At 36.4% G+C, this 17,053-nt stretch overlaps 1 protein-coding gene across 2 annotated transcripts in view; it reads right to left on the bottom strand.

Moving 5' to 3' along the window:
• LOC143368864 (serine/threonine-protein kinase PLK1) overlaps positions 1-17,053 on the bottom strand; it is a 53,745-nt gene that overhangs the window by 8,682 nt on the left and 28,010 nt on the right. Inside the window, exons 2-7 of one of the 2 annotated variants that reach the window (XM_076812048.1) lie at positions 11,996-12,100; positions 9,119-9,235; positions 5,256-5,470; positions 2,434-2,863; positions 425-915; positions 82-215 (exon numbers count right to left, since the gene is read on the bottom strand). In XM_076812048.1, the coding sequence (XP_076668163.1) occupies positions 82-215; positions 425-915; positions 2,434-2,863; positions 5,256-5,470; positions 9,119-9,235; positions 11,996-12,100 (1,492 nt within the window). The remainder of the gene's footprint in view (positions 1-81; positions 216-424; positions 916-2,433; positions 2,864-5,255; positions 5,471-9,118; positions 9,236-11,995; positions 12,101-17,053) is intronic. The other variant, XM_076812058.1, reaches the window with a different exon arrangement.

The raw sequence follows: 17,053 nt of genomic DNA, 5'->3' as shown, positions 1-17,053 counted from the left end.
ACCATAGGAGGTCTTCCACGTTCAATTAATATTGCATTAATAAAATAATGTTAACACCAGATCGTACTGAAGTTAATTTACCTTCGATCATGAAATTATCCATGTACTGTGTGAAACGTTGGAGTAATTCCAGCTTCCTCTGCAGAGCAGCTGGAACATCCTCTTCTCTATGGTACTTTGTTACTTCGTCCTCGGTAGTCACATACTCCACCCTTCTGTGCAAATAGAAATACATATTTCCCACAAATTCAGCAGAATTAAAGATCTGATTAACCCTTTGTACTGTGATAAATTATAAAAAAAATCGTCCTCTCTCTGCATTCTAATCTATTTTATAGAAATTCATTTCCATTCATTTACCCTAAAATATGATTCAGTCCAAAGGGTTAAAGCATATGCGCTCACTGCAAAGGGGATACTGGACCTTCTGTCATGCGTGTAACTAATTTTCGTATTGTCGTTGAAGAGAACCCCGACGGTTTTATCTGAGAGCTGAAAACTTAGGCCGTATTTGTTAGAGTAATCTATCCACTTAGTGATGAAAAGAGGGACAACTTCCTCTACAATCGGGGGATTCTGCGACATGTTTTTGTGCTTCATTTCGGTAATGCATGCTTCCAGTGCTCGGTGCATTTGCACGCTCTGCGCCACGTAGCCAATTTTCTTCTGATCAGGGCAGAGTACGCTGTTCAATCGTTGCCTGAACTTCGGAACTTTTGGAAGCTTTCTGGCTAGCCAGCTGATCACTTTCGACTGTTTTCGTAAACTTTTCTGAGATCGATTAATTTGATGTTGATGCTGTTGCTGTTGTTGAGGCTGCAGTTGCTGCTGCTGCGGCGGCGGCGGCGGCTGCATGTGTACAGTTTGTTGCTGATATCGATGGGACACTTCTTGCGACAACATGCTCGGCCAAACCTGAGGAAAATTTTAGAATACCCGTCAGTGTGTGCACGGCATGAAAAACATTAAACGGCAAGTTAAATTAAGAGGTTATGTACCGGAGGCTAAATGCTTCATTAATGTTGGACGCAATATTTACGTTTCAGGTTTGAGAACTACCAAGGGTTTACTTTCGAAAATCATGTTGTAGTACGATCTAAATAAGTTTACCATGTTTATATTTCTTTGCAACGCGACGCAGCGTGTACAATGTTTACATTACTGTAACGTACTTTCGGTAAAGTCACATTGGGAATTTAAATGTTTGACAACTCTGCGATAACAGTACTGCGACAGCAATACCGGTTTCGTTCATTTAAAATCCAATAACAGGTCCCTGATTATTAACTAATCATATCGTGGATATTTCATGAGAAATAGGAAATATCATATGAAATAAGAAAACATTTCTATATTAATTTATACATTATTTCTTAAGTAAAGAAATAGTGGAATATTGAATAAATTGTTTTGGTAAAACGAAATATTTATTCCAATTGTCGAAAAGGTAAACAACTTCCTTTTATATTTTAGACAAAATGATAGGAAATTATTAAGTTCGTTAAAAATATTAATTATCACTTACAAGGGAACATCCCGAACCCGGAAATTCAAAAAATTCTGAAACTTCGTGAATATGTAGGGAATTTCCCCCTGATTACAACGGAATTTTTGTTTGCTGCCTAAATTCACTCTAAGGGGGTGTAAGTGACCCCTGAAAATCCGGTTATTTTCCGATTTTCTGTTATAACTCGTGAACCGTATAATATTTTTTTTTACCAAATGCTAGATCTAATTAAAAGAAGTTTTGTCTCGAAACTTTTTTTCTATCTTTTACACTTCGCGAGTTATAACACAAAATCGGAAAATAGCCGAATTTTCAGAGGTTAATTTCACCCCTTTCCAGCGAATTTGAGCAGCAAACAAAAATTGCGTTGCAATCAGGAGGAAATCCCCTACATATTCACAAAGTTTCAGAATGTTTTGAATTTTCGGCTTCGGGATCTTCCCTTGTTAGTTTCAAGATCTATTTTAAAAGTCGAAACTTCTTCTATATAAGTACTTATATAGAAGACGAATCGGTCTTATAGTAGGTATATATAGTACTTTTGTTTATAAAAATAATAATACAGGCTAAAAATTTCTGACACTGAAAGCTTGAAATTGTTGGTAATAATGAAAACTTTTTTCATGATTTTCAGGTATAATATGAATCCTAAGGAACTTCTATAATTGTTTTAAACACTCAGTATATTTTTTAGTAGTATCTCATAATAAAATAATGAGTTATAATGAGTTCGGTTCGAAGTTTCCAAAAGCACATAATTTACACTCAGAAACTTCAAACCATTTACATGTACAGTATAAATTGCAAGTGCACTGCAATAAAACCAAAAGTCAAACAAGAACGACTATATTTCAGAATGCAGTAATCCTGAATGAAGAATTATATTGGCACCTACTATGTGGCTTGTCGGTTAGAAATTTACCTACCTGGTTCTTATTGAATTTTTGACTCCTAGAAGTTGTAGAATTCGAGGAGGGTGACGCCATGGGGTCGATTATCGACGCATGTGGCATTTGGTAGCAACAGGTATGAGGTAAGGAAACTGGTACGAGTTCCTTGGTGAGATAAGCGTGCTCCTTCACCCTTTCCAAGGACGGTCTGAGCTCAGGATTCGGTTGTAAAAGCCACTTTATGAGGTCCTGGCCACTTCGACTTGCTATCGAGTCGTCGACTTCTCGATAATGATTATTACATATCCTAGCGTATGTTTCTTTCAGGGACGCGGTGTCGAAAGGTGGTTGCCCTACCAGCAGGGCATAAAGTATGCAACCGAGGGCCCAAACATCCGCTTCGTAGCTGTACGCTTGTTTATACAACACTTCCGGTGCGATGTAATTCGGTGTTCCGCATATCGTCCTGCGCATACAAACGAATTATTTATAATTCCAGTATCAATTACACGAGGTATGAAGTTTTCTTTCCTATAAATTAAATGTTCTATAAACTTAATATTAAGTGTGAAATAAATTAAATTTAACGTGAATGTAAATCGCTACTTTAAGCCAGAGGTGGGCAAAATTTTTATTTAAATAAAATTTCGAGTAATGAATGAAACTTAACAAAAATTTCGAACGCGTGAGGAATAATTTTTTTAACGAGAATTCGTTATTCAAAGTTTTATTTAAATAAATTCTTGCCTATCTCTGCTTTAAGGGGTCGGTCCACTGTGACGGTTTGAAAAATTAAGCTATTATTAAAGATTCTTTTTTTCGTAGATACAACATATAATGCGATCGATCTTCTTGGTATTTATTAAGCTACTCTTATATTATACAAAAAAATAATAAATAACTTACAACGCAATTATCTCAAAACAACATTTTTGCAACTGGTAAAGGTGATTGCAAAAAAACTATTAGACCAATCAGTCTGAAATTTTTACACGTTATTCAGGACATCAGTGGCTATGGCCGGGACCACGGAAACCTTTTTGGATTAACCACTTCATACTTTTTACAAGGCAAAATGATTGAAGAATTCACCGTATTTCGACATGTAAATTTCAAACTTCTGTAATTTTGTTAATTTTTTATCAGTAAAAATAATCCTGGTTCCGGCGATAACCACACTCATAATGATTACAACACACTTTGAATTTTTTCTTTCAAATCCGCCGTTCTCCCGGAATCACCTGCACCAGCACTGCATCGCTTTCTCGAGGCGCTCACATCAGTGCGATATATATTTATAAAAAAAACTGTTTAAAATTTAAAAAATATTTTTTTACACTGTCAATAAGTGTATTAATAAGTAGAAAAAAAATTATTTACGTTGGACGTTCCGTTTACTAAAAAATAAATCCTAAAGAATGACAATTTTTCGCGACTTCACAGTGGACTGAATCCTTAAACTCGTAAGAGCTTAGGAATCTTAACTTATAACTTTTAATAGTTCTTCTCTTAATTTATAGGAGCATGACAAAAACATATGGTTCTACATGTGCGTATACAGTCCTCGTTAGTCTCCATGTAGATCTTAAAATAATTGTACAATTTAAATACAAAGAAAGTTATAATCAGTGGTATACAGGATGTTCCATAACAAGTGTGCATAGCTTCCTCTACGAATTAAGCGCACAGAAACAAAGAGAAGAGTTCTTATATAGGTACCTATGTACATTGCGCATTTGTCCTATTTGATCGAGTTATTAGTTACAGTTACATGCGTCTTCGTGCTCCAATAATTCCCGCGATAAACTGAGCTAGTCCGACTGATTCTACAACTGAAATCATAATAACTAACTAGTAACTTCATTGGACGTACATACTACATACAGAGGGTGGCTAAATTATTATACTCCAAACATTTTCCTCAAAGTCTGTGAAAGTCGCGGCTGTAATTAAAGGAACAATGCGCGAATGTTATTGTTTTTTCATTTATCGATTAGCCTACAACATCTGGCAATAATGTGAGTAATTTTTCAACATATAAATCTCGCTTGATTTAAAAGAGCGGGGTTAAAATTATTGCAAATAAGACAGAAATAATAGAGAATATCATCTTATGGCAGAATATTCCAAAACTCTAGGAAGTAGCCACAGAATGCATTGAAAGCATGCCGCGCCGAATCCAAGCCGTCATAAAAGCTAAAGGTGGAGTCACCAGATATTGAGTAATTGTATTTCTGGTGCAATATAGTCTTAAACCTATATACCTAAATGTATTTAATTTTATTCCATCGCTTAAACTTTCCAGATCCCAAACCTTTTTGTTTGAGTATTATAATTTGGCCACCCACTGTATGTTGCGGCTCTACGTGGGCACTTCAAATGTGAAACGTTTTCTTTGGAAGCAGACTTCTATAAGGTATGCCGAGCAATAGTAAGCAAAGAGTACCTACGTGTGTAACAATGCAAGCATGCTAAGTAGTGATACTAAACCTGATCTTAATTCTGCCCGCAAACCTTACGCATGTAACTTATAGAAACACCAAAACACCTGTAACTAGGGAGACAAGTCAAAGTTACAAAGGTCTATGTGAATTCTTCGCGTTGATTCTGTGCGTCTAATTCGTCCCGCAAATTGTACCCACGTGACGTGTTGTGAAATTCCCCGTGCAATACCCATACAAACAGAAACGAAGCCAACGATCAGATCTGACGATCACGGAACTATTGCCCTCGGCGTTCCACATAATTGAACCGGAAAATATCGATACGTATCTTTTTATACTCGTGACATTTTCTAAGTCCAATTGCCAGTTCTATGTAGCGTGTAGAGTAATTAAGATATGCAGAGGAAGACTTACACTCGCCTGCGCTGCCCGTCAGGTCTCGTTGCCAGCCCGAAGTCTCCGATCTTGACGACCATACGATCCGATAGGAACATGTTACCCGGCTTCAAGTCCCGATGAACAACTTTCTGAGAGTGAATATACGCGACGCCGGTTACCATTTGCTTCATGTAATACCGTGCTTCTGGCTCCGTGACCTTGCCGCGGTATTTCAGCACGTGCATCAAACTCTGTCGAGGAAAAATGACGGGGGTTGTTTCTGTGTCTTGAAATTAGATGGGCAATGGGCAGAGGTGGGCGGAATTTTTATTTAAATAGAATTTCGAATAATGAATAAAAGTTAAAAAAAATTATTCGCCATGTGTTGAATAAAGCTAACTCTAAATCTTTTTAACTTTTTATTCGTTATTCGAAATTTTATTTGAATACAAAATTTGCCCATCTCTGGCTATGGGGGAACCTAAGTAGTATAGCCAGGCCAGTTCTAACCCAAATTTGAGTTTTGAGGGAGGGGGAAATCCAAATTTAGATTTGAAAATTTTCGAAATTATCTATCAAACTCTAAACGTGTATCCCATAAAATTATTCCTGTTTAGTAGGTACCATCACAACTAAATGTTTGATGGAATCGAAGCTGAAGTGTGAAGAGGATTTCATGAAAAGTGTTTTTAAAACCTTGTTTTAATTTTTCAAGTGCTATCAACTTACAACTTAATACTGAAATAAGATTTCGGCAGAAGATTATATTGCCAAATTTTTGTAAAATATTCGAAATTGGAGGAGCCTGTTTAGGATAAAAAAATCAGTATCATGGAACTTGGTTATCTTCGGTAAAAAGAGATCATAAATTCAAAGTCACAGATATAATAAAAACAAACATTATGCATTCCACGAAGTTAACAATAAACATAGCAAATCTTATTTACTTCTGTTGATGTCTCATGATCAATTTCAATCGGTCCAATTGCTCCTGGACGTGCGTAGTTCTATTTTTGGAACATAAGGGATTCCTAGATCTTTGTGGAGGAATTTATTTACAAGGATCGTAAAAAGAAAGACAAACGCACCTGATTATTATTTCCTGAAAACGCTTAAATGAAAACACGTGCGCGAAATGGATTCCCATTAGCTGTTCGAGGAAGCAATATTACAAAAAAGGAAGCACGCGTGACTTCGCGCAGCTTTTATGGATGACCGTGTAAATTAATGTAAAAAATCGAATTGCAGCAGAAAAAGACGATTATCTTGACCCCAAATGCTAAAGTGTAAGAATTTACGATGTGTCGCTACTTAGTTCCAAAGAACCACCACTGTGCGTCACGGATAATTGTCTTCATCAAGGTTGCAAACTTGTTTGCAAACACGCGACTTCAGTTCTAACTGGGGGAAGAAGAACGCTAAACTACCATACACTTTGACAAAAGGAATGAATCTGCTAGATTGAATTATTAGGAAAGAAGATAGACGAAGCACTTCTGCAACAGCTTGTGATCATTACAAACTATAAAATTGCAAAATATAAGATGAAAATTGCCTTATAATAGAAAGACACTGTGTGCCACATTATACCAGAATATTCCGATAAAAATATTCATCGATCGATTAAGTATGTACATACCTACTACACGCAATTATGAGCACGCCATTATGTTTTGAAACGTCAGCAGGTGCATTGATTTACGCTAACGTTTAATATAGAATTTTGTGGTGACAAAATTCTTTATTAGGAAATTTGCCAATGGAACATTATTTTATTAACGAATTAAACACAATATCCAGACTTAACTTCCAGACTTTCCATGCACGTCGATAACACAGACGCACAGTGGGGAAATTTTGCGATTTTATGGCCAAAACTACAGAAATGAAATTTCTTAATTTTACAAATTTAATACAGATGTCAATTGAAGAACTATATCCATTTTCGTGGTGAAAGCCGCAAGACTTATTTTTAATATATAAAATTCGGCACTTTCACGTTCTAATATATATGAGGGATTAAATTATCCGAAAAACAGCAGTTACAAAAATTACGAGGGATAAAGATTTTTCCTATTTTCCAAGTAAAATAGGTAAAATTTTATGTATTGAAAATTGATTCTTATATGAAAAGGTTATTTCTAAAACACTACTTTAAAAATTGTATAAATTACGTATTAAAAACCGAAACAATTATTTTGAGGACAAAAAGATATCTTACGCACCACCAGGAATTCAATCCATGCCTTGAAATTATTTTCAGATCTTTGGATAACACAGTACAAGTGTTTGAAGCAACTTGAAAATCTGGATTAATTCTTTGCGATCGGTCTAAGCTCACATATACGAGCTTTGTATTAAAACATTTAACAGTATAAAATTGGTGGCACTTGATACTGATATTAGTTCTTCAATTGACATTTGCATCTATTTTATCGAATTGAGGAATTTATTGTTGTGGTTTTGGCCATAAAATCGCAGGATTTCCCCTCTGCGAGACGTGAGGTTTTTAATAGTTTGTTGAATAACTTATTCGAGGAAGAAGTTAGTACATACTGGCAATGCCGAGGATTCAAGGAGCGAGAAATAATCGAGTGATTAGTTGACGGTCCGGAACATCCTAACGGTACAAACAAGTGGACAGATCAGTCGTGGAGAGTGCAAGTGCTTGTCCCCTTTTCCAACCGTACGAAAAGGCGTTAGCAGGCTCCCAACAACAGTAAAACATTGCACATTAAAACAGCCAATGGTGCTACAAAATTAAATTTCTCCCAAATAACAGGAAACCAATTTTCCCCACAATGTAAGCTACAATTAAAAATACTGATATTCTATGAAGAATGAAAGACTTATTTTTAAATTGTTCGCAGATCATTATTAAGTGGAGAATTTCACGTCACAAATAATTTGTTTAGTATGCCAGAAATATAAGGTCACGTTTATTGCTTACGCGAAAAAATATTATATTTTTTAAGAAGTGGCCGAAACTGGTACAATACCTTAAAGTGGCCGCAAATGGTGCATCTACCCTACGTAGAGAGGATATACTGTAATGTACTGACCCTTTACTTATCGTTTTATTTCCGCAAACATGAATCAGACCAACTACCCAAATGCTGCGTAAATGTAAATACTGCGTCACCCCTGCTACCCATCGTCGCCCAAGCTAATGCGTCACCTATCCAAAACCCTGCCTTTCTGCCCTATCCCGTCATTCCCTCTCTTACATTCCGAAACCTTTACAACCCCATCGCATCCCCTTATCCGAGAGCATTACTAATCCAAAAGCCACCAGTCTCAGTCACGAAGTCCAGTCCAAAACAGTTGAAACTCCAATATACTTCACGAAGTTAAATAAATATCTTTATATATATATATATATTATTTATACAATCGGAAGTTCATTTATCCTTGTGTCCATTACATAAAACCATAATTCGGTTTGAATTTTGACGTCACGAAGCTACCTGTCGAGGTGGCTGCAATTCTCGTCGAAGCTTCACGCAGGGGGCCTTTGAATTATTTCGAAAGGTTCTTGAGGATCGAATGCCTATTTGAGGGTGGACCTGTAGGTCCCTGGACCTTCCGAGCGAACGCGCGACGTAAAGCAACGTTCTATTCCTTTAAACGTGCCTGTAAATCCTTGCACAATCGGATGTAAGGTCGTCCCTTTGAACGGTGCCTCTTGTTGATCATTCTGACGAGGTTCCTCGGAAGAACGAGGCTTTATCTAACTGCTAACAGGTATATACGCGGACTCCTCTCATTCTTCGAACACAACGGGGATCGGCCGTGGCTCGAAAGGAGAAGGTTGGGAAATTCTTGCGATCGCATACAGAGAATGTATCGTAGGAAACTGTGCAGGCAGGTAGGTATACGGGGGATGGGACATACGATACCTTTCGAGGACAGGCTTCCAGAAGCATGTACACGTTCAGGTTATCCTCAAAGTAGTGATGCATCTGAACAACATTCACGTGATTCAGCTCCCTGTGAATCATGATCTCACGTGCGATCTGCAACAAAACGGATCATTATTATTCTCGCAGTCACGTCGGGCCACCTGGAGAACTCGAAATTATGCTTTAGATTATTCTAATCGCGCAGTCTAGCACGCGTGCAAAAAGCAAAAATTTGAGTTCTTAAATTTTATATTTCACTTGATGGAATTGGTAGTAAATAGTCCTCCGATATAAAAACATCATAACTTAGTAACATAAATAAAGGATTTAAGGTCAGTAATTATATTCAAAGTCGAATAACCAAACGCAAGCTGCCACAGACTACACATAGGAGATATTTACCCGCTGCATTTTTGTTGTATTTATAAGTTTTTTCTTTTCTTCTTTTTTGAAAATAAGCAAAATATATCATTCTTTCGTTTCATTAAATATAAAATTTTTCTTGTGTATTAATTTATTTATTTTTTGTATTTGGAATTAAGTTGTTTATTCAGATGTTTATTTAAAGTTAATAGAAAATATTATTTCTATTCTATATTTTCAAAATATATGTCTAATCAGACTCATTAACATTACATTAAATTTTTTGTCGCATCTTGTAAATTCTGGAGAGAATTAAAAAAAAAGGAAACATCGGTTCTTTCATTTTTTTTACTACAATTAGTTCCTTTTATGCCCTTTAATTTGGTGTAAATTTTATCTGCTCCCGAGTGCTTCCCGAAAGACAAATAATAAAACGAAAAATTAGACGAATCTGTGCTAGAATATTTATTTTTAAAAGGCACTGGGCTTTGAATTCCTTCAGATTCAACTGATGTAAATTTAACTTTTGGTACGTTGAAATTTGTATATGAAAAAATAGTTGTGGATAGAAGCGATTTTTTTTATAAAATTCACCAAATTTTTAAATTTTATTATTAAGGTGTAAAAATTCACAGAAACGTTGGCAAATACATATCCTGGGGTGCTATACACCCCGTGTCACCACGAAGGGTTAAGTACACGTGAGATGATAATAACATTTGTGTTTTATATTGCATGTGGTAATATAAAGACATAATCAATAAATTACCATAACATAGAAAATACCGCCCTTCATTTTGCAGCTAAATGTTTATGAAATGAGATTAAAATTAACCTTTTAATTTATACACAATATTTCATGTTCACCAATGATCTGAAAATTTCAGTTATAGAGGATTTATTTTCACGATAATTTTTTCTTCGTACTTGTCACTTTGATTTCGTTTCTTTATTGCAGAATATGTACTTTAAAGCAAAACGAGACTACTATATATACGATACATGTTAATGGGGAGTAAATTCTGTCGAGTTTGAAGTACCGTAAATATTGCCGCATTCTCCTCTATTTCGTGTTACTTTCTAAAAAGTGAAAATTATACATATGTATACCCGTTATAACATATTTACGTAACATAAACGCGTACTTGATTTTAAAATTAAGATACACCGAATAGGGGCTTGAGGAATTTTCAATTAATCTCAAAACCAAATCAAATACCAGCGGCCGTAGCCGTGATGGAAAACACCGGTTCTCGTTAGATCACCGAAGTTAAGCATCTCGGGGCGGTGTACTGGGGAAAGATGGGAGACCACTTTTCATCCGGTGCGCTGCTGCTGGGACCCAAAGGAAAGAGGAGGGAACAAAAAAAAATGGGACTATAGTGTTCGTTGGGCAATATAAGCAAAAATAAGCTTGAAACACCATCCTGCTTAAAACACAGGAAAACAATAAAAACAAACAACAAACGAAATCAAATGACTGTCACGCGTAGATAAGGTGAGTGTCCCAATTTCTGCTCATGTCCCCACTTCTGCTGATTTCGTATTTTTCTTATTATTATAAGCGTCACGTTTGTACTGTAGTTGCAACAAAATAATTCTAAATTATTTGAACATTTACGCGAGTGTTGCACGAGCTTGGGGTCTGATCAAAGTGCAGCATAACCAAATATTGCCGCAAAACTTTTGAAATGAGAGACACATGATTTTTCGACTGTGTTCTAGCTGGTTGTGGTAAGGAATTGGGGCAGAAAAATTTTTTTGCAGTAAAAGTTCTTATTTATTAACAAAAACAGATACCGCCTTGTGCTCTGGATGTAGATTTTGTACTATTTTTTATTATTTTAAGTAGAAAACAGGTGATTAGGTTTAGGGTCAAGTGAATCACTGTCGTGTCCGCATTTCTACTCTACATTTTATTTTTTGTTTATCATTATTTTATGCTTTACTGTTGTGTTATGAAACATCTCCATAAAAGATGTAACTTATTTTAACCTGAGAAGGCAACATATTATGTGAACAGAAGTTGGTACAAATGGTGAGTGGAAATACGTACATCGCTATTTTCCGTGAGCAGAAATACGGACATTTAAAGCATCATATTTAATTACAAATTACTAGCAGTTAAGCATCTTGAAATATATTTCTTGAATCAATCAATTACTCTGCAAATTTTCATCACGAACAAATTTTTTTGCACCTTCTTTCCGACGAGTAGTCTCTTAAATGAGCAGAAATTGGGACGTTCACCTTACGTAGGTAATTTCTGCAAATGGATGCCATCTTTGTGCCGCAAAATCAGAGTAGCTTATGATAAAAGAAATTAAAACTGATGATTTCAGTAGGAATGCGAGCATTGCATGATCGAATATCAAATAGCGAACAACTGTGTAACCTGCTTGCTTTCGTAACTGTAACATTACTCATAAAAATGATCCACGTAATTCCTGGTTATTTCTTTGCGCGAATAAATAATAAAAGATCGCGATACTGTAGTCAATGTAGACGTACCTTCTGCATATGGATTTTCTGCATCCGATTCTTCGGAATAATCTTGCAAGCGTATTGATTTCCATTGCTGACGTCAGTCATCAGGTAAACCCTCGCGAAACCACCCTGAGAACAAAAATGGACACGAATGTAAAACCTAATTAGCGCGTCGCCGGTGAAATAATTCTTATAAAATAATTAATATTATTCTCCACCGTTGCGTACATTATTCAAAGTGTACAATAAGGCAATGTCTGTCGATAAAGCTATCGTAGATCCAGGGTCTAACACGCTAGGCACATTGCTGACATGACGGATAACATTTCCAAGGCAAAAGAACTACAGACTTAGAAAATCAGGAGGAGAGACCAGAGAAAGACGGGAAAAAGTTACGTTCTTTAAAATCAGCGGTCTTAAACTAGATTCCACAATTTTCCCCGCAACATCCGATTGGTCTTGCTGCAGTGAAAGGCTTCCTTCCTCAAGAACACTTGCTTTCATCCTTCAAGAACATCTCTGAATTATCGTTTATTGCCTTGCCACGGTAGATTTAACGGGCATGAAAGTAAAAACGGCCTCCACGATATGCGCTGTTTCATTTGCTCTGCAAATCGTTCCCCATCTTTGTGGGACACTTTTACTTTGCAATTAAACAGAAGCGTGACACTTCTTCTTGCCTCGGCTTATTCGTGGATGCTAATTCATTTTACTCTTCAATATTAAAATAAAAACGCAACAGTGCATTAAATTGGTGAAGTATGAAACGATTTCTTTAATGTCAACACAGTTAAATATGTGTTTCTTTTTTATTTCGATTTACTAGAAACGATGTTAACCCTTAGTATCGTAGCGTAACTCCCGTGTTACACGCACTGAAAGAATTGTGCGCGCCATTTGGGAGCTTTTTCAGGAAATTTAAAGCGTTACTATTACCATATGTAACGAGTGTTACACCAGTGTTGCGTACGTTATTATGTTCGACATGAAATTTATTCGAAAAGGAAAACCGAAATAATTGAGAGAGAAAAAAATAGCATCTACCTGGTACTTTCAGTGGCCCTGGCCACTGAATCGTAATCGACAATACGAGACAGTGTATCACAGTGGAATTTCTACGAATGTATTTCTGACCTAAGGACACTTGTTACATATGGTAATAGCAAAGTAACGCTTTGAAGTTCATGAAAAAGCTCCCAAATGGCGCGCACAATTCTTTCAATTCGTGTAACACCGGTGTTACGCTATGATACTATTTAACACTATTCCTACCACGACCGGTGAAATGACCGTTTTTAAAATTTCGATTAGAATTTCCTATATACAGCGTAACTGAATCGCCTTTAAACTTCACGACTTTTCCTCGGATATACGTACAGTTACTCACAAAATTGAGCGTACACTTATGTTGGTAGTGAAAATTGGCGGGGGAATGAATAAAAACGAACATATTTTTTACGACATTAAAAATGTCGATTTTACAGCTGTTTGAAGGTAAGTGCTAACTTTTTTTCAATAAATTATAACTATGGAAGTAGTAAACGGATGGAGATGAGGTTTACGGCGAATTGTAGAAAAGACATTGAAGTTTTAAGAAAAATATATCTCAGTTTCAGAAACAAATTTTTTTAACCATTTTTGTGCAATTATTTTAAACGCAGTTTTTTAACAACAGGTGGGATTTTAAAAATCTGATGAAAAAACAGAATATAGTTCTATCTAACGACACTTTTGTCGTTTGTGTGTCCGCACCCATATACAATGCATCGACCACCGACAGTCGGCCGACTTAAAAGTCCGAAGCAGTCGCAGGTGCCCAACGGCTGATCGTTGTCCTGTCGACTCTGTGCGCGCGTCGCCACATGTTACGTAGGCCCTGGCATAAACGACACGACTGTCGTACGACTTACAAGTGGTATGTGTAGCCTAGCCCTAGGGGTTAAATATGTGTGACAAAGGATATCTTTGATGCCCCACACAGGTTGTTGTCATTTTACATGGTGTCTTGCACAAAATGATTTTTCTGCGCGAGATGGTAGTAGCTTTTGTTACCTTATTTGTTTATAATACAACCATCAGAGGGACACTGTTAGGACAAACCGATATAATCATCCTTTAACAAGCAGAAATTACCTAGGTGCGCCTAGAAATATATTTTTTAACCGAAGGAGGAGAAGGTTATAGATTCGACCCGTATGTATTTTTTTTATGTTTGCCCCCGCACAACTCGTCAGTATATCTTTTTTTTATTCGAAAGATAGCGATGCCCCGGTGGTCCCATCCCTTACTGCATCAATATTAGCCCAATATTTTGCCAGTTCTGGTTAATAAAGACCATTTTCACCTATTTTTATTATTTTATAAATATATTTTTTATATATATATAAAATATATATAATATAAAATATATTTATATTATATATATATAAAATTAGCCCAATATTTTGCCAGTTCTGGTTAATAAAGACTATTTTCACCTATTTTTATTATTTTATAAATATATTTTATATATATATATATATAATTTGGTGTTGCATATATCACAAATTGGAGTGTCTGCTTTACTCATTATGTGTGAATGGGATATTTTGGTGTGGCCAATTCTGATGCATGACACTGCTACTTGGTTTGGTCTTGTAAGGTTACGGACAGAGGTGTTTTCAAAGAAGTTGTTTTTTAGTAGTAGCTTCACGTTATTAAAATGTCCGCGATATGGGTAATGGAATGCATTAACACAGCATTTTAGCTGTGCATATGTAGTTGTATCACCTTAAGCGCAGTTGGAAAGCATCTTTATGTACTTGCAGCTGATTTTGATTCCACATCTTCTTTTCATACGCTAATTATTATTATCTTCTATTCTTTTGTGATTTATTTGATTTCATGTACTTGGCGTAATTTTTTTGACTTTTTTTCAAGTTCTTTTTGTATGGGTATTTAATAATTATTACAAGCCTGATGCACTGTTTACGCCCTCCGTACGAGTGAAATTATCAGATGTTCACGGCGAATCAACGTGTCTGATTCAACGCGAAGGAATTTTCAAGCGCTGAGTTAACACGTCTTCCTTTTTTTCCAAATAGTTACTTCAGCTGTGAATTGCAACCACGTTTCCATCGTCATCCTTTCGCTGGCATAAAGTGCTGGTTCACGCGGCAAATGACCAGAAAACTCGCGCGACGATAAAATTTGAAAGCACGTGCAGCGCAGGATACGGCTGTTGCGCTTTTCCTGAAAATCTCGTTAGGCACGAACGATGGAAGGGAAGAGGACGGAGCAATAACGAAGTTGGTCATGAGACGGCTCGTAACTTCACGCGACAGCGTTGGCGTTTCCTTCGTCGAACAGGGGTGCGTGTATTTCGCGGGCCAATTGCCAGAATAACTGGTTCGAAAATATCCCTCGACATTACGAAAACTTCGCTTGTCGCGGCTGTGTCGTCACACGATCGAAAGTACAGAGCCATCCATTTGTCGGGCGACTGCGGAATTAAGGATTGAATGAGAATTTTAATCGCACCATATTTTTCTGCGCGTAGGTATTTATTTTCTGCTTTAACAAAATAATAATTGCATAATTGTGTTCTTTCATTCCCAAATAAACAAGAAGTTTCTTCAGTAATTCCCCTCTGTTTTTAAATTTTTTAATAAATTTGTGTTACAAGGGAAGATCCCAAACCCGAAAAATTCAAAAAATTCTGAAAGTTTATGGATATGTAGGGGATTTCCTTCTGATTGCAACGCAATTTTTGTTTGCTGCTCAAATTCGCTGGAAGGGGGTGAAATTAACCCCTGAAAATTCGGCTATTTTCCGATTTTGTGTTATAACGAGAACTGTAAGAGATAGAAAAAAAGTTTCGAGGCAAAAGTTTCTTCTTTTAATTAGATTTATCATTTGGTAAAAAAAAATATTTTACAGTTCGCAAGTTATAACGGAAAATCGGAAAATAGCCGGATTTTCAGGGGTCAATTACACCCCCTAGAGTGAATTTGGGCAGGAAACAAAAATTGCGTTGTAATCGGGAGGAAATTCCCTACGTATTCACAAAGTTTCGGAATTTTTGGAATTTTGCGGGTTCGGGGTGTTCCCTTGTTAGTGGAGATTTATTAAATCTTTATGTTTTCTAATAATTTCGTATGGCGGCGGACAATTTATTTTTATATGTATAAAAACGAAAGATATGAATTGTTTACAACAATCATTGTGCGTTTCCGTGAATAGCAGGTGTTATTAAACTAGACTTTCGATATTATCAGAAACGCAGGTTTTAGCGGAATTATTTAAAAAGTAAATATTGCAACATATTTTCGCCATTTAAATAGGTGCAATTTAGAGTACAGTTACTTTCAGACGATTAATCTTAATGTACTCAAATTTAGTCATTAATATCCATTCGTTAATACGTTTATTAATTTGCTGTTTTCGTGTTCAAATAATACCTGGTGGAATTTGCGAAACAAACTGCCACATTCCTACTTTCTCCGCTTAAGAAATGTTTAAAACCGCAAGGATATATTTAAAATACCAATACCAATTTACTGAGGCGCGCATACGAAATTGTTACAAACAGTTCGAATACATTATTTTGTTTTATTTCTACACAGGAAGAATAATAGAATAATCTAATATTGCAATGTCTCTTTTTCAGTCAAATTATATTTTAAATTCATAGTCAAACTTCACGATAAAAATCGAAGTCAGAGAGCATCGATTTCTTGCCAATGATTGTAAGATTCATTTCACAAATTCCCCGTGCATTTAGATAGCGCAGCAGGAAAGCAGGGAAATGCCATGGGGACGAGGAGGAAGAGAAACATGAGAATCAGCAAGACGGGAAATTCCTGTAGTGTCTAGTGTCGCGGTCGTCACGCGATTCAAATTACTCTAAACGCAGCCGCTGGCGTATGTTTAGTCCTTGCTCACGGCCAGAAAATGAATCGTTCCGAGGTCGCGAATTTTTTACCTGCCTACGTCGAAACGTGTCACAAGCTGGGCGAAGGAAGACGAATTTTGAAAGGCTCAGAAACGTTCTTAAGTTTAGTCCTTACACGTGTAGAGTAGGGTGTAGGGCTGCTCGAGTAC

Source organism: Andrena cerasifolii, chromosome 1 (assembly GCF_050908995.1).
Source record: "Andrena cerasifolii isolate SP2316 chromosome 1, iyAndCera1_principal, whole genome shotgun sequence".
NCBI classification, from domain to species: Eukaryota; Metazoa; Arthropoda; class Insecta; order Hymenoptera; family Andrenidae; genus Andrena; species Andrena cerasifolii.
The sequence above is the reverse complement of the archived record's forward strand: the minus strand, read 5'-3'. Positions and strand labels throughout refer to the sequence as shown.